General features: G+C 48.5%; 1 protein-coding gene across 1 annotated transcript in view; it reads right to left on the reverse strand.

Annotated features, from left to right (window-relative positions):
- Window positions 1-1,350: 1,350 nt before the first annotated feature.
- atat1 (alpha tubulin acetyltransferase 1) overlaps window positions 1,351-14,910 on the reverse strand; it is a 46,952-nt gene continuing 33,392 nt past the window's right edge. Inside the window, exons 10-12 of the mRNA XM_067974002.1 lie at window positions 10,919-11,025; window positions 8,885-8,930; window positions 1,351-7,142 (exon numbers count right to left, since the gene is read on the reverse strand). Of these exons, the coding sequence (XP_067830103.1) occupies window positions 6,671-7,142; window positions 8,885-8,930; window positions 10,919-11,025 (625 nt within the window). The 3' untranslated portion in view covers window positions 1,351-6,670. The remainder of the gene's footprint in view (window positions 7,143-8,884; window positions 8,931-10,918; window positions 11,026-14,910) is intronic.

Raw genomic sequence — 14,910 nt, forward strand, 5'->3', positions numbered from 1 at the left:
AGTTTCAGTTTTCCTTGTATCTCTGGTACTTTACCCTTCCTCTACTGTGAAGACCGATATAAAGTACTTAGCAAGTCTACCATTTCCTGATTTTCAATTACCTGCATCTGTCCTTAAGTGGCCCACATTACTCTTAGCCATCTTATTTCTCTTAATATACTCAACACCTTTAGTGTTGTTCTTGATACCCCTCAAGTTTTTTCTCATATTCCCTTTTTGCAGCTCTACTTTCTTCGAATCCCTTTGATATTTATCCACTTTAGCTGTTATCAATTGCTACAACTCTGGGTTTTGTCCAAATTTTAACTTGTGTTCACAGTAGAAAGGCAGTTTCAAAACATCTTTCGACTAAAAACCTGTTACTTTATGGATGCAATAAATGGGATAGCATGCCCCAAGATTATCAATTATACTTTAATTACACTACTATGCACCTCACCGATGTGGGATGCCTGCCATTCCTGGTATATTCGCAAAGGCAGTGAATAGTAAGCCTGTTCTGTTCAGGCTAAAATTAAGAGTCAGATTTATTAACAAGATAATTAAATAGAAGCAGAAATACCTGGCAAATTACTGATGGTACAGATACTTAGAAAACAACAATGAAGGAACAAATCTACAAGTGATTCAAATATCTTCTTCAGAACATATTTCTTACAGACTGATAATGTGTAGCCCTTTACAGGACATGGCAGGTAATTTTAACCTAACCTGTACGGTGGGAACTTGATGGGAACAGTTGGCCGCCTGTTTTACATCCCACCCAGATTTTACATTTTATTAACTTCAACGGGCAGTAAAATTGAGTGGGGTGTAAAATGAGCATTGGTCCTGATCCCATCTGTTTCCCGCCATGTGTGTTAGGTTAAAATTACCCCCCATAATCTTTTGTAGACTTCCCGATGTGATGAGAGCATGTGGGTGAGACAATAGTCCTGCCTTCCAAGGAGTCAAATTCCTAAATTTTCCAAGTGCACTATGGTGGCAAGGAATCTTGCCTGCTGCCAGTGCATTCCTTAAGATCACCAGTGCCCTGCCCACAATTTTCCATCTGAAGTGGATGGAAAATTGTAGCCGAGTATCCATGATTTTCTGCTACCTGCCAACAGTGGGTGAGGTTACTCATCATGAGCAAAGACATGGAAAATTACCCCAATTCCAGAAATTGAAATAAAGCTACAAACCGAATCAAAGGAACTCTTTTTCCAGCTACATCTTAAACCAATTTTGAATTCACATTTACTCTAGCCCAATAAATAATACAGAAATTTTCCTCATTTGACACAGGGCACGAGCTTTGCTTTTTTCACACCTCGCTGCTGAATAAAAGACACGGATGAAACAAAGATATGCGAGTGTGCATACAAAAATATTTTTATTACAGACTTTTTGTTCTCTGTGTGAATACACCAAAGCATCTCAGTGTTACATTTACTGAGTCCGTTAATAATTTAATAGGCGAAAGTAACTGTTACTACATTCTACCGTCAGAACTGCCTGTGCTATAATGGGATGGGGGTGCGTGTGTGGTGTCATCCCACCCCCCAAGGCACTAAAGGTAGAAATACATTGACATGCCTTATGCAGAAAACACTCTTAAGGATCATCCAATTTGAATGGCAAATGTCCCACTTCACTACATTTTCATATCACAGCATTCTTATCCAATGTAAAACTGGACTGGGTCGGAACCCAGTCTCCACAGGGCATATGAACCATTGCACAATGGAATCCTCTCAATGGCCCCGGGGGGGAAAGTAAGAGAAATAAAAAGCTGGAGAAAAATGAGAACATAGTAATAATTAGTACGTATTAGGAGTTTCCTTACTATGTGCATTAATTGCATATATATTAGAAGGTCCATTATAAGGCTAAGGGAGCCATTATACGAGCAGATTATAAGTGGTGAGGAGATTTATATAATGAGGTAGTCATAAACAATGCACACTGGCAGATCTCCCATGCCACTCAGTGAGTGGGAGAATACAGTATTTTATAATAGGAATATTTTCAACAAAGTGATGGGAAATTGTTACTAAAAGTGCTCCACAAGTAGTGCATGCTGTACACGAGACTTTTAATAAAGATTGTACGAAAGATCAGTCTCGTAGGGGCACACATTATAAGGGCCCGGGTTATAATGCAGGGTGTGAAATGTCAGACAGCCCTTTCGATTATCAGCTGCATTGAGTATGGCTTAAACCAGAACTGATTTACAAGCACAACAGAGGAGTGCTCGGTTCAACATTCCAGGGTATATTGCAACAATCTTTACTGCCTTGCAACTGGCCTACTTTGCAAGCTCACAGAATCATCATTTGGTGAGAATAATTAATTATTTATACTCCCACGGTTAATTAGCATTTAGCTTTCGATTGCGCAATTAATGAATGAATTCCAGTAACGAATGCAGGAGAAATTTCTGTACCCAGCGAGTGGTTAGAATGGGGAACTCGCTACCACGTAGAATGGTTGAGGCGAATAGCACAGATGCATTTAAGGGGAGGCTAGAGAAGTACAATGAGAGAGCAAGGAGTAGAAGGATATGGTGATAGGGTTAGATGAAGTAGGTGAGGGAGGAGGCTCATGTGGAGCATAAACACCAGCGTGGACCAGTTGGGCCGAATGGCCTGTTTCTGTGCTGTAAATTCTATGCAAACAGGAATGGGATTTTGAGGAGGCGATGGATTCCAGAGGGAATGATGCAACGGGTTAGAACTGGGTGCCCTTGAGAGAACTTTGCAGAGATGCTGCATGGTGTATTACAGCTTCACCTCAGACACTACAATAACTTTTTCAAAACTTCTTTTCCTCCGCTGTCTCATTACAACTCTCCCACCCACTGTGAACCTAACTGGATCTGAACCCAATCCCCACAGGATGCATTAACTTCTGCTGTGGCAGCAAGGAATTTCTTTACCTGATTTCCCCTCCATTAAATTCATGGGAAGTCAGAACACTTTTCTGAAGCCAGGTAAAAAGAATGACCTGCATTTCTATAGCATCTTTCACAACCTCAGGCCGGCCCAAAGCACTTTACAGCCAATGAGGTACTTTTTGAAGTGTAGTCACTGTTGTAATGTAGGAAATGCGGCAGCCAATTTGCGCACAGCAAGATCCCACAAACAGCAATGTGTTAACGACCAGATAATCTGTTTTCTCAGTGATGTTGGTTGAGGAATAAATATTGGTCTGGACACCCGGGGAAAACTCCCCTACTCTTCTTCGAAATAGTGGCCATGGGATCTTTTGTATCCACCTGAGAGGGCAGACAGTGCCTCGCTTTAATGTCTCAGCCGAAAGACGTCACCTCCGTCAGTGCAGCACTCCGTCAGTACTGCACTGGGAGTGTCAGCCTGGATTTTGTGCTCAAGCCTCTGATTCAGAGGTGAATGTGCTACACCCACTGAGCCCGGGCTGACACGGTTGACAATAGTCAGGAGTTACTGTGCAATATTTCAGCAGTCAAGGCAGCATCATGATACAGTACAAATTCCAATGGGTAGATATTTACATTTTAAAAAAAAACACAACATAGTTTTAATGCAGCAGCAAAAATTCAAATTGTTCACATGGTGACGAGGGTGCAGTGATATCCTTCATTTTAGTAGCAACCCAGGAATTGTTTGAGGCTTCTGTGCAAAACCGGTCTGTTATAGCGTGACCGCATACTTTGAAGTGATTCCGTCTGGCTCCTTTCTGCTGGGTCACACAGGCTCCTCGCTCCTCATTTAGCAAAGCACCATTGCGGAACAATTCAATCCCGATTATCTCCCCTCTCGATTTCCACAAGGCCTTCTCCCAGTAAATGGAAGCACCCTGCTGGAGGGTAACCCTACTTGGGCGGTGGACAGAGATACCTGGCCTGGTTATCGCGAGGGGGTTGGATTTACAAACAGCTGTACTCATAGAATTGAGAACTCACTCAGACCTCTGATCACACAAGACAGTACGAGCAGACGAAGGCGGCAATCTTTGGGTGGTGATGGAGGTTGGGCACGCTGGTCAAATTTGGCCTGAAACAGATGCCAAGGCCACTAATCAGTGGCTCCACAGAACCCAGGGACGTCAGGCACCAAAATCGGCAGCACTAAATTTGGGCAGTTGCACCCAGTGCCTAATCTTGGCTAAGGTCATTGGTTAAAGCAAAGAAAGACCTTAATTTCTATAGTGCCTAATCGTGTCACTGAAAGAGCTCAAACCGGTTCACACAGCAACTTGCTTTGAAGAGCATTGACTGTTGTAACGCAGGGCAACGAGTCAACCGTTGGGTAGCAGCAATGTCCCGCAAACGGCAATGGCGGAATAACTCGTTTTTGGAAGCGTGTGTGTTTGAGGGAGGAATGTTGGCCAGGACAATCCGCTCTTCTTTGAATAACGCGTGGGATCTTTAACATCCAGGCCTCAGTTTAATCTTCTTTTGGTATGGAACGTCCCATCTAAAAGGACAGCACCTCGCTGCTGTGTTTAGGTACCAACCCAGACCAGGGGCTCAAGTCCCGGAGTGGGACTCAAACCCACAAACCTCTGACTCGGTAGAGGAGAGAACATTGCGGAACATTCCAGATAGCAGTCTCACAATTCGAGCACCAGGATCTTTTTAACCGATGAGGAAATTCACACCTCACTGACTGAATAAAAAAAAAGTTTTCAAGCCTTAGTGGCTTCAGTCTTGAGAACGAAGGGCCAATTAACCTGATCTTGAGTCTTCCCAACTCCTCAGACATGCCTCATCTCCCATTTAGCCCAAGACCGATAGCACCTTTTAAAAAAAAAAATTTTACATTCAAATAGCAACTCTGGGACACCCTGTTAAAAAGACCCTGCGATTGTCCTTTACTGTCTCAGCTTGGCTTAGTCGGTAGTTCCCGTCCCTGACTGGGCAGATTGTGCATTCCAGCACTTGCTCCCACTCCAATGTCAGCCTTCAGGTGATAATGCTCCACTCGGTGACCACACTCTGCCTAGGGTGGATAAAACCTAGAAACATCAATGTTTAACATATCACAATCCTAGTGTTTGGTCCAGGGTTTGCTCTGATTCACCCTGTTGATAAAGTTGTGGCAATAAGTGCGATGGCATTATCCATTCCTTGTATGAACTCAGTAAAATGATGTGCTCCTCGTTAGATGGTAACTGGCACTGGCTGACATTATATCTATTCTTTGGGTTGTTGGCCACTTTCTGATGATCTACCCAGTGACTCATAGATCCCTTCCTAGGCCGCCCTACCCTTGACCCACACAGCGAGCTCCTCTCAAGAGTTTCTTTAAGGCCGCACTCTTAAAGCAAGTGTACGGCCAACTAGTCGATGCTCCCCGGGAAGGACAGTAAGTGGGGTCTATTTGGGCTCACGCGCCTGCCAATGGGAAATGAGGACGAGAGTTGATCCTCTGTTGCAGACTGGACAATCTGGTACCTAAAGCCAGTCAGTGCTCCAGAGCTCAATGATGGAACCTGGAGAGGGTCGACCCATCGACGGGAGCTAGCATTGTTTCCCGCTCGGCTGCAGATAACCCTTGCAAGCCAACGCCCTAGTGGGTGGGAAGGTGTTTGTGAGACAAGCGGTGGGGGGTTTATCAGTGCCACGTGCTGGTAAACTGTGTGCTTTTAGTACCTCCATATAACACAAAGCCGTGGCTCGTGCCCAGGCCCAGAGGGTTCCGATATAGGGTGACAAGTGTCCCTCGGGTCGAAAGGGTCTGCTCCATGTCAGGCAAACAGAAACTCTGCTTGTGTGGCTCTCCCAGTACTTTGGTATAAAGACTCAAACATAGTGATGGGGTTTGTGTGTGCGTCAAATACCTGACTGAATTCCCCCCCCTACTCCAACTATGGGAATAGTCTTAAAACAATTTTGCGAGTCGTCCAACTATAGAGACATGGGGAAGCAGAAGGCGATGGCGATAATCCATCTCCCCTGAGGAACGTGAAGACTGGTTAGTTGGTGGTTCTGGTGTCTGATCCCTGAGCGGACTCCTCCGATCTACAAGGCGAGATGCTCCTAAGTTCTTCAGATTATCAGCCGACCTCCCACTTCGCCCAGTCTCACTTCGAGCACTGGAGCGGACAGGGCGCCGGCCGATCTCCCATGCCATTGCTCACGCCGTTAAGTTGGACGATACTTGCGTTACTCCACCGAACGCACAATGTATTATTCTGCTCCGAAAGTGGAGCAGCGGCCTGCCCCTTTAAGGCCACAAGGCGCAATTGCTGTAAACAGACACGTCCTGATGTCAGTTGCAGATCAATTTCTGTCGGTGAGGGAAGAAGCTCGGACGTTCCTGACTCCGGGTCAGAAGAAAACCAACATGGAACGACTGTTTTTCTTCCCTCCTCTTGTACTTTCTTTCTAAAAAAAAAACGGTGACAGAGAAATTTGCACGTGGGACACCGGAAACGGGACAGTCCTGTATCTTGTTCTCGCTCTGAACAAAACTTTAGCTGGTAGCAGAAAAGCTCCTGTTGCCAGATCATAGGAGCAAAGAGCCAATTAATCCGTTCTAGCGTCAGTTTACCTCCTCGATCACTTCCTCCGCCTTCCTGCTGAACAAGGACTTGATCGCTGCTGGGGGGGGGGGGGGGGGGGGGGGGGAGGAGGGAAGGGAGGTGGGGAGGGGGTTATCGGCAGGAACAAGATGGAGAGATGATGCTGCAGGTGAGCCAAGGTTCACCAGGGCCTGGTGTTCCTGAACTCGTGCTTGTGTCGTATCCACTGGGCATTGACGGGAACTCCCAGCTCAGCCCACGAAACGGCACCGCTTCGCTGTTTCCCGCTGGATAACGCAGGAGGCTGGGCCGCCTTTTGCTCCGGCAGGGGCCGCTCGACGGGGTCCTTCCCGTTACTCCGGGGACCTCCCGCTGTCTTCCCCAGCCCGGCGCCTGCGTCCCGAGGGGTGGGCTCGGAGGGGAGGGGGTCACGGCGACCGGACGCTCCGTTCGCGCCTCCGCCGGGAGCGGCCTCCTCGGGCGGGGCCGGCTCGTTCTCTGCTCCCTGTCCTGGGACCGGCTTCTGCACCCCGGGTGCTGGTGGGGGAGAGTCTCTTGTGGGCCACGCCCGGTCTCCACGGAGGCCCCCCAGATCGAGCGGGGGCACGTGCTGGGTCTGCGGCTCCGGCTCGCTGGGCGGGGACTCCGTCGCTCTGAATTAGAACACAAAAACACAGAGGGGGTCAAAATCAAACAACAGAACGTGTGACACACAATGTATTATTCTGCTGCTATAGTGTAGGGGTGTGTGTGTGTGTGTGTGTGTGTGTGTGTGTGTCTCCTTAAGGCTACAAGGTGCAAATGTTCTGCATTCTTCAAATTACATCGAATTTACAGCACAGAAACAGGCCATTCGGCCCCACAGGTCTATGCTGGTGTTTATGCTCCACTCGAGCCTCCTCCCACCCGACACCATCTAACCCCATCAGCATATCCTTCTATTCCTTTCTCCCTCGTGTATTTATCGAGCTTCCCCGTAAACGCAGCCCACGCTGGCCAGGGCCATAAGTTTTAACACACGGAACTCTTCTCCACGTCCATAACCCAGGGCCAACTGTAGTCTCCTTCAACGTGTCCTTCCGCTGGGGTCAGCACAAACCAGGAGTTGAGCTGGGATCCTTTAATGACTCAGCTGCTCGTTGAGCAAACTCTTGGGGAGCTACGAAGGTCCACAATTCACAACCGTGCATTGCGCCTCTGCACCGTCCGCAGTGGCTCAGGGGCGTTCATGGCGGTCGGCGAGGGGTGACCGTTACTCTGGCCGGTCGGTACAGCCGACTAACGCCCATAAAACACACCCACTTCCTTGGTCCAGCCTCGTTCCCAGCTTTTTTTAAAAAATTGTTTCCCTTTCCCATTTTCTCCTCTCTAAAAAGGCCCTCGGAGCAATTTTAACCCAAACTGCCGGTCAGGAAACTGATGGGATTCGAGTGCAACACTGGTTCTACAACCCCCCTCCCCCACCCCACTACACCCCGCCCGATTTTACTCTCTATTGAAGTCAACGGGGAGTAATATTGGACGGGGTGAAAAACCGACGTTCCACCCGACCCTGTGGGATTCCCTGCCTGAGGATTTGGGATAAAATGATCCCGCTGACTCCATGATTGGGGATAAGGCACCAAGAGAGTCCGACCTCACGGCCATTCTTTCCCCGACCTCGCTAGCCAGTGGCGGCAGGCTGTCCGATTGAGGACGACACCACCACAGCTCTGACTGACCCGCGTTCTTCCAGGCTGCCGGACGGCCGTCAGGAGTGGGACCCCAGACCGATCCGTTACCCTCCTAAAGGCCAACTGTAGGGCCTCCTATCGCCACCCTGTCTGAGGTCAGAGAATTTTTTTTTTAATTATTCGTTCGTGGAATGTGGGCGTCGCTGGCCAGGCCGGCATTTATTGCCCATCCCTAATTGCCCCTTGAGAAGGTGGTGGTTAGCCGCCTTCTTGAGCCGCTGCAGTCCGTGTGGTGACGGTTCTCCCACAGTGCTGTTAGGAAGGGAGTTCCAGGATTTTGACCCAGTGACGATGAAGGAACGGCCGATATATTTCCAAGTCGGGATGGTGTGTGACTTGGAGGGGAACGTGCAGGTGGTGTTGTTCCCCATGTGCTGTCCAAGGAATCAACCTGGACTCTTCCTGGTCTATATGGTGAGGAGAGGCAGGCGGTTACCACGGGAACAATACAGCTTCCATTTAAGTCTCGGGTGACAAGTGTGGGGGGGCGCGGGGCGGGGGAAGGGGTCACACACGGAGACCTCCTCTCATGCCAGCGAGCGGGGGGTCTCTGCAGGCAGCGGTGAGCTGAGGCAGATGAGGGGGATTAACTAACAGGGACGGCTGGCAGGAGATGACCGGGTCCCGCCGGGACAGGTTGGAGACAGATCCTCGTTGCTCACCCGAGTTCCAGCTGTTCGGTCCGTCCAAACGCATTCTGGTCAGAACCTGGAGAAAGAAGCTTCTGTTACACTCGGGTCTAAAGTTCCTTCTACCCCACCCCCCCCCCCCCCCCCCCCACACGGCATCTCAAAAGAAAAAGGATATGCATTTGTATCAACACCTTATCGCAGCTCTCAAACTGCATTGCACACAATGGATTACTTCAAAATGCAGCTATTCTTGTTACGCAGACGGCTGCCAGTTGAATGGCCACTTAGTTGGTTTTTGGTTAATTAGAATTTTACAGCATAGAAACAGGCCATTCGGCCCAACTGGTGTTTATGCTGCACACGAGCCTCCTCCCACTGTACTTTATCTCACCCTATCATCATATCCTTCTATTCCTTTCTCCCTCATGTGTTCATCCAGCTTCCCCTTAAATATATCTCTGCTATTCGCCTCAACTACTCCTTGTGGTAGCGAGTTCCACATTCTAACTACTCTTTGGGTAAAGAGTAATGTAAGATGTTTGACCTAGGGATGGGCAATAAATGCCGGCCTTGCCAGTGTCGCCCACATCCCGAGAACAAATATTTAAAAAAGGTTTGAGATGACAGTATTGACCCCTCATTAATTTATACATGGTTAATAAACGGGCGTCATCCTCGAGACTCTGAAACTCTGGGCAGCACATGAGACTCTCTGGTTCTCTAACATGGTCCTTGCCCTAGATAGGATATCAGTTCGTGTGGCTGGTGAGGCATAATCTACCACAGGAGTGTCAACTTGACCTGGTTCGGCAGCCGTTTGACCTCTGGGTCAGAAGGTTGCGGGTTCACGCGCACTCCAGGAGCCGAGCAAGTAACCTGGGCTGACGCTTGCAGTGGAGTACTGCGTGGTCAGAGGTCGTTTCGGTCGAGACCTTCAACCAAGCCCCCGTCCGCCTGTTCCATCGGTGAAAGATTCCATGTCTCCATTCAAAAAAATGAAAGAGCAGGGAGTTCTCCCAGTGTCCCAGCCAACATTCCTCCCTCAAACCGGAATTCGGCCCAAAAGTACATCACCAGGGGACATCGGACGCTATATATAGTGGCATGGATATAGGGGTAGTGATCACAGGTGTTACCTGCTACCCTGAGGGCATTAAGAGTCAACCACGTTGGTGTGGGACTGGAGTCACACGTAGACCAGGCCTGGTAGGGGTGACAGGTTCCCTTCCCTGAAGGACATTGGTGAACCTGTTGGGTTTTTATGACAATCCAACAGCTTTTGTGGTTATTTTATCTGATGCCAGCTCACAAATTACCAAATTTAATATCCCAATTTGCCATGGTGGGATTTGAACTTTCAACCTCTGGGCTGCTAGTCCAGAAACCATAACCACTAGGCTACTGTACTCTTAACTGCCCGGCTTCAAAATCCCCAATGACCCCTCTTCCGCATGCTATATAACCGTTAAGTTGGTTTGACCTGGTTCAGGGGCCTCTGATTCACCCACTGCCACTTGCTCCACATGCCTCCGAGTCCCAGGCTCGCCAAGTAGCTCCAGGTCCCACCTTTTCCTTTGGTCTCCCTAAAAAACAGGTCTGCTCCCTCTCTGAAGACATGCGCTATTAATGCTTCTTAGGAACAATGTCCACAGTGAAAAATAGGCCATTCAGACCATTAATCCCTCTCCACACAGATGATGATAATAATAATCACCCTATCCCCCCTCCCCCCATATTTCATGTACGATTATTCTATCATGAATTCTCCCCGGCCCCCCACTAGCTGTTGATTCCCTACTTTGCACAACATGAAATTCCCATCCCTGTAAAAACAAGCATTAATAGCTTTACAGTGCGAAGGATGGTGTGAAAATCCCACCAGCCCACATACAAACACACACACACACACACACACACACACACGCACACAGCTAAATATAATTTAAGAAAATCTCTTGAGCCCCAAAACATACGAAGTACAAGAATTATCTGCAGTATTATCTGGAAATCACGGTGAAAGCTATTTTCTCAAAATGCAATTACAGTGATAGTTAAATAACTTACCTGCTGCCCTTGACTTCTCCGCCATGCAGTCAGGAGACTGAGATCTATTCTTGCTGTAGCGGCTGTACATGTTTCCCATGGCGACCATTCCCTGCTGCTCAGGCGTGCTACTCCGAACAAAGACGAGGAAAAAAAACGGGAGGGAAGATTGGGATTATGGGCAAGGAAGAGGGAAAGGAGTAGGGAATTTGGGAAAAGGAGAAGAGATGACAGGTGGGGGGGGGGGGGGGGGGGGGGGGAAGAGAAGAGGAGAAAAAGGCGAAGGAAGCATGGAAACCAAGTGGAAAATAATGGGATGGGTGGAAACAAAACAATGAAAATGTCAAACTAATGAAGATGTGGATGAGAAAGAGCCGAAAATAATGATCCAAATTAACTCAAAAAGCTGAATAAAACCTTTTCTTTTTGGCAGAAGTGTAACTTGTGGCTCAGAGTCAGCAGCAGGGTTTCCTTTTTTAAAAAAAACTAGCACCGTTACGAGGAGGATACACTGTTCTAAGGACAGGGTTTTTGTACCATGTAATCCACAACCTGCTACTTGGCTGCTTCAGAGCAGCTGTGTTTTACTTGCCCTGTCCTGCTAAAGCCACAAAGTTTAATTGTTGTAAATCGGTAGACACCGCGGTCAATTAAAGGCCAATTGGTGTAAAGCACAGAGGTCAATTCAAGGCCAATTGCTGTAAAACACACCAAGGTCATTGCAAGGCTAATTGTTGGCTTTCCATCTCTTTCTGCGTGTATTTGTTTATGCACACAAAGTTACATTTTACAACAAAGTGTGATGCCTGGAACGTGACAGATCTCAAAAGTGTTGCATTATAAACACACCAGTGCATCAAATGAACAGCTGGTCACTGAAGTCATTGTTTTACAAAGACAGCAGCATTAGACCATGCGATGCACAACGTATTTGCTGCAGTGTAGGTGTGCGTGTCTCTTTAAGGCTACAAGGTGCAACTGTTCTGCAGTCTTCAAATTGAATGTTGTTACAGGTTGGATTGGCATTCTTTGTCTTTCTCTTTTTTAAAAAAAAGTGTTTAAACCAATCATAACTTTAAAAGGCAAGATTACCTGGTCATTATCACGTTGCTGTTTGTGGGACCTTGCTGTGCGCAAATTGGCTGCCACGTTTCCTATGTTACAACAGTGACTACACTTCAAAAGTAATTGGCTGTAAAGCGCTTTGGGCGTCCTGAGGTCATGAAAGGCATTATATAAACGCAAGTCTTTCTTTCTTTAAAGCCACAAAGTCTAATTAAAAAGAGGCTGAGGTGAATCAGAGCTCACTTGGTGTTTGGTCAAAGAAGTCATCGGATTGGAAAGTACCCATCAGGCTCGTGTGCATGTGACAGCCAGCAATAAGTCGCTACCTTTATTCGATATTTTTTTTTAAAAAAGATTGTTTTTACACCCATAACAGTGCAATACCCGGAGTGAAGTAACACTCTCTTTTTAGCACGTAACTAGCAAATCTCCTGTGGGGTTGTTTGTGCTAAGTCAGGTGATGTGCTGTTTTACGAGAATAGGAACACACTGGGGGCGATTTTAACCCCCAAGAACGGGCGGATTGGGGGCGGGTGGGAGTTGAAAATAATCGTTTTTTTTGGGTCGCAATCGCAAAATTTTCGGACTTTGCATTCCCGGCGGGAAGCCTGTACTTTTACGCGCCGAGGTTAAACCCAGAAATAAAGCCGGGTTGCGGCCGCGACCCAAAGAACAACTATTTTCAACACCCACCCGCCCCCAACCCACCCGTTCTTGGGGTTTAAAATCACCCCCAATATCTTATTTTTTTTGCTTAAGGCTAATTGAAGCTAAGTAAGCACTGGGTGAGTTCATGCACTGATCAACTAAGAGGCTGCAGACATTCCGACTCTGGCATTTTCTGATGCCGGAGAATTTGTACATTGTAAAATGACTGCCATTGCTTCTTTACACTTTTTCCCTCCCCCAAAGTGTAACACACAAGTTTGCTTTAGACAATATGGGGGTGATCTTAACCCCCAAAAACGGGTGGGTTGGGGGCGGGTATGAGTTGAAAATAGTTGTTTTTTTGGGTCGCAACTGCAACATTTTCGGACTTTGCATTCCCAGTGGGAAGCCTGTACTTTTACGCGCTGATGTTAAACCCGGAAATAAAGCCGGGTTGAAGTTGCGACCCAAAAAACAACTATTTTCATCTCCCACCCGTTCTTGGGGGCTAAAATCACCCCTTACGTGAAGCGTGAAAGAATCGACATTTGTAAAGTTTTTTACTAATATAGACATAGATTGGATGCCAACTGGGACTGAAATTCCTGTTAAAGGATGAGAGAATATCTGGTGCATGTGCAGGTAGATAAAGCTATATATAAAACAAATCCCAACAGGGCCACAGAGTGCAAGAGTATAGAAGTAATGAGAAATGTGTACAAAATATTGGTTAGGCCACAGCTGGAGCACTGTGTACAGTCTTGTGTATCCTATTATAGAAAAGATATTGATACACCATAGAGCGTATGGTGCAGATTCACCACGATGATCCCAGGAATAGGAAACTCTCGTTATTAGGATAGATACCGAGAGACTGGAGCTAATTTTCACGGGAGGTTACAAAGATATTTAAGAGAAGTTTTTAAAATTATGAAGGGTTTTGATGGGATTTTCCCTATTCGCTCAATTTTGTCCGGCAATACGGGGCGTGCGGGCGCAGTGGCTCCTGGCGATACGGGGCGCAGTGGCTCCTGGCGATACGGGGCGCGCGGGCGCAGTGGCTCCTGGCGATACGGGGCGCAGTGGCTCCTGGCGATACGGGGCGCGCGGGCGCAGTGGCTCCTGGCGATACGGGGCGCGCGGGCGCAGTGGCTCCTGGCGATACGGGGCGCGCGGGCGCAGTGGCTCCTGGCGATACGGGGCGCGCGGGCGCAGTGGCTCCTGCCGATACGGGGCGCGCGGGCGCAGTGGCTCCTGCCGATACGGGGCGGGCGGGCGCAGTGGTTCCTGGCGATACGGGGCGCAGTGGCTCCTGGCGATACGGGGCGCACGGGCGCAGTGGCTCCTGGCGATACGGGGCGCGCGGGCGCAGTGGCTCCTGGCGATACGGGGCGCGCGGGCGCAGTGGCTCCTGCCGATATGGGGCGCAGTGGCTCCTGGCGATACGGGGCGCGCGGGCGCAGTGGCTCCTGCTTGAGTCGTTGAGTGTATTCAAGGCGGAGAGCGATAAATTTTTGGATTCTAAAGGGAATCAAGGTATATGGGGATCAGGCGGGAAAGTGGAGTTGAGGTCGAAGATCAGCCATGATCTTACTGAACGGCGGAGCAGGCTCGAGGGGCCACACGGCCTACTCCTGCTCCTATTTCTTATGTTCTTATAAGGTGCGCACGGGTGTAATGTTGGGCGAGGACGGGATGAGACTCGGCTGTGATGCACCCTACGGATGAACGCCCTACTGACAATCTGGGCTCGGACATGAAGAATAGTCAATTGGACGAGGTACCAGTCCCAGGAATTCGATGTTCAGAAGAGGGGGATTGTGGAATGTATCTGCTCCCAGCCTGCCTTCGACCAACTAGTTTGAAAGCACGGGAAGACGGGGAGCACCGAGATGCACTTGCAAATGCTGGGAGTGTTTCACCACTGGACGAGCACCTCATGGAGTTTGTGGAAATGGAAACGACACCGCTTGTCTGATTTGAAGCCACTCTTCCCGGGCCATAAGTGACAGCCAGGAGTTCCAGGCCTGATGGAGAGGTGTAGCAAACACAGAGTTAAACCGGATGCTAGCAAGCGTGCGACTGCCACTGCCGGACACCGGCAAAGGAGTTGCACACACCGTGCGTACATATTAACAGCAGATTCCTACCTGGACAATCTGACCCACCTCTCGAGCACCTTCGATGGGTATTTTTGCTAATCTGCTTTACAGCACAAGCTACAGGAGCTGCCAGAGGCACGCACGCACGACCTGACCTGAACTGTGCCGTGCCAGACAAGAAGTGGATAGCTCCCTTTT

Source organism: Heptranchias perlo, chromosome 39 (assembly GCF_035084215.1).
Source record: "Heptranchias perlo isolate sHepPer1 chromosome 39, sHepPer1.hap1, whole genome shotgun sequence".
Taxonomy (NCBI): domain Eukaryota; kingdom Metazoa; phylum Chordata; class Chondrichthyes; order Hexanchiformes; family Hexanchidae; genus Heptranchias; species Heptranchias perlo.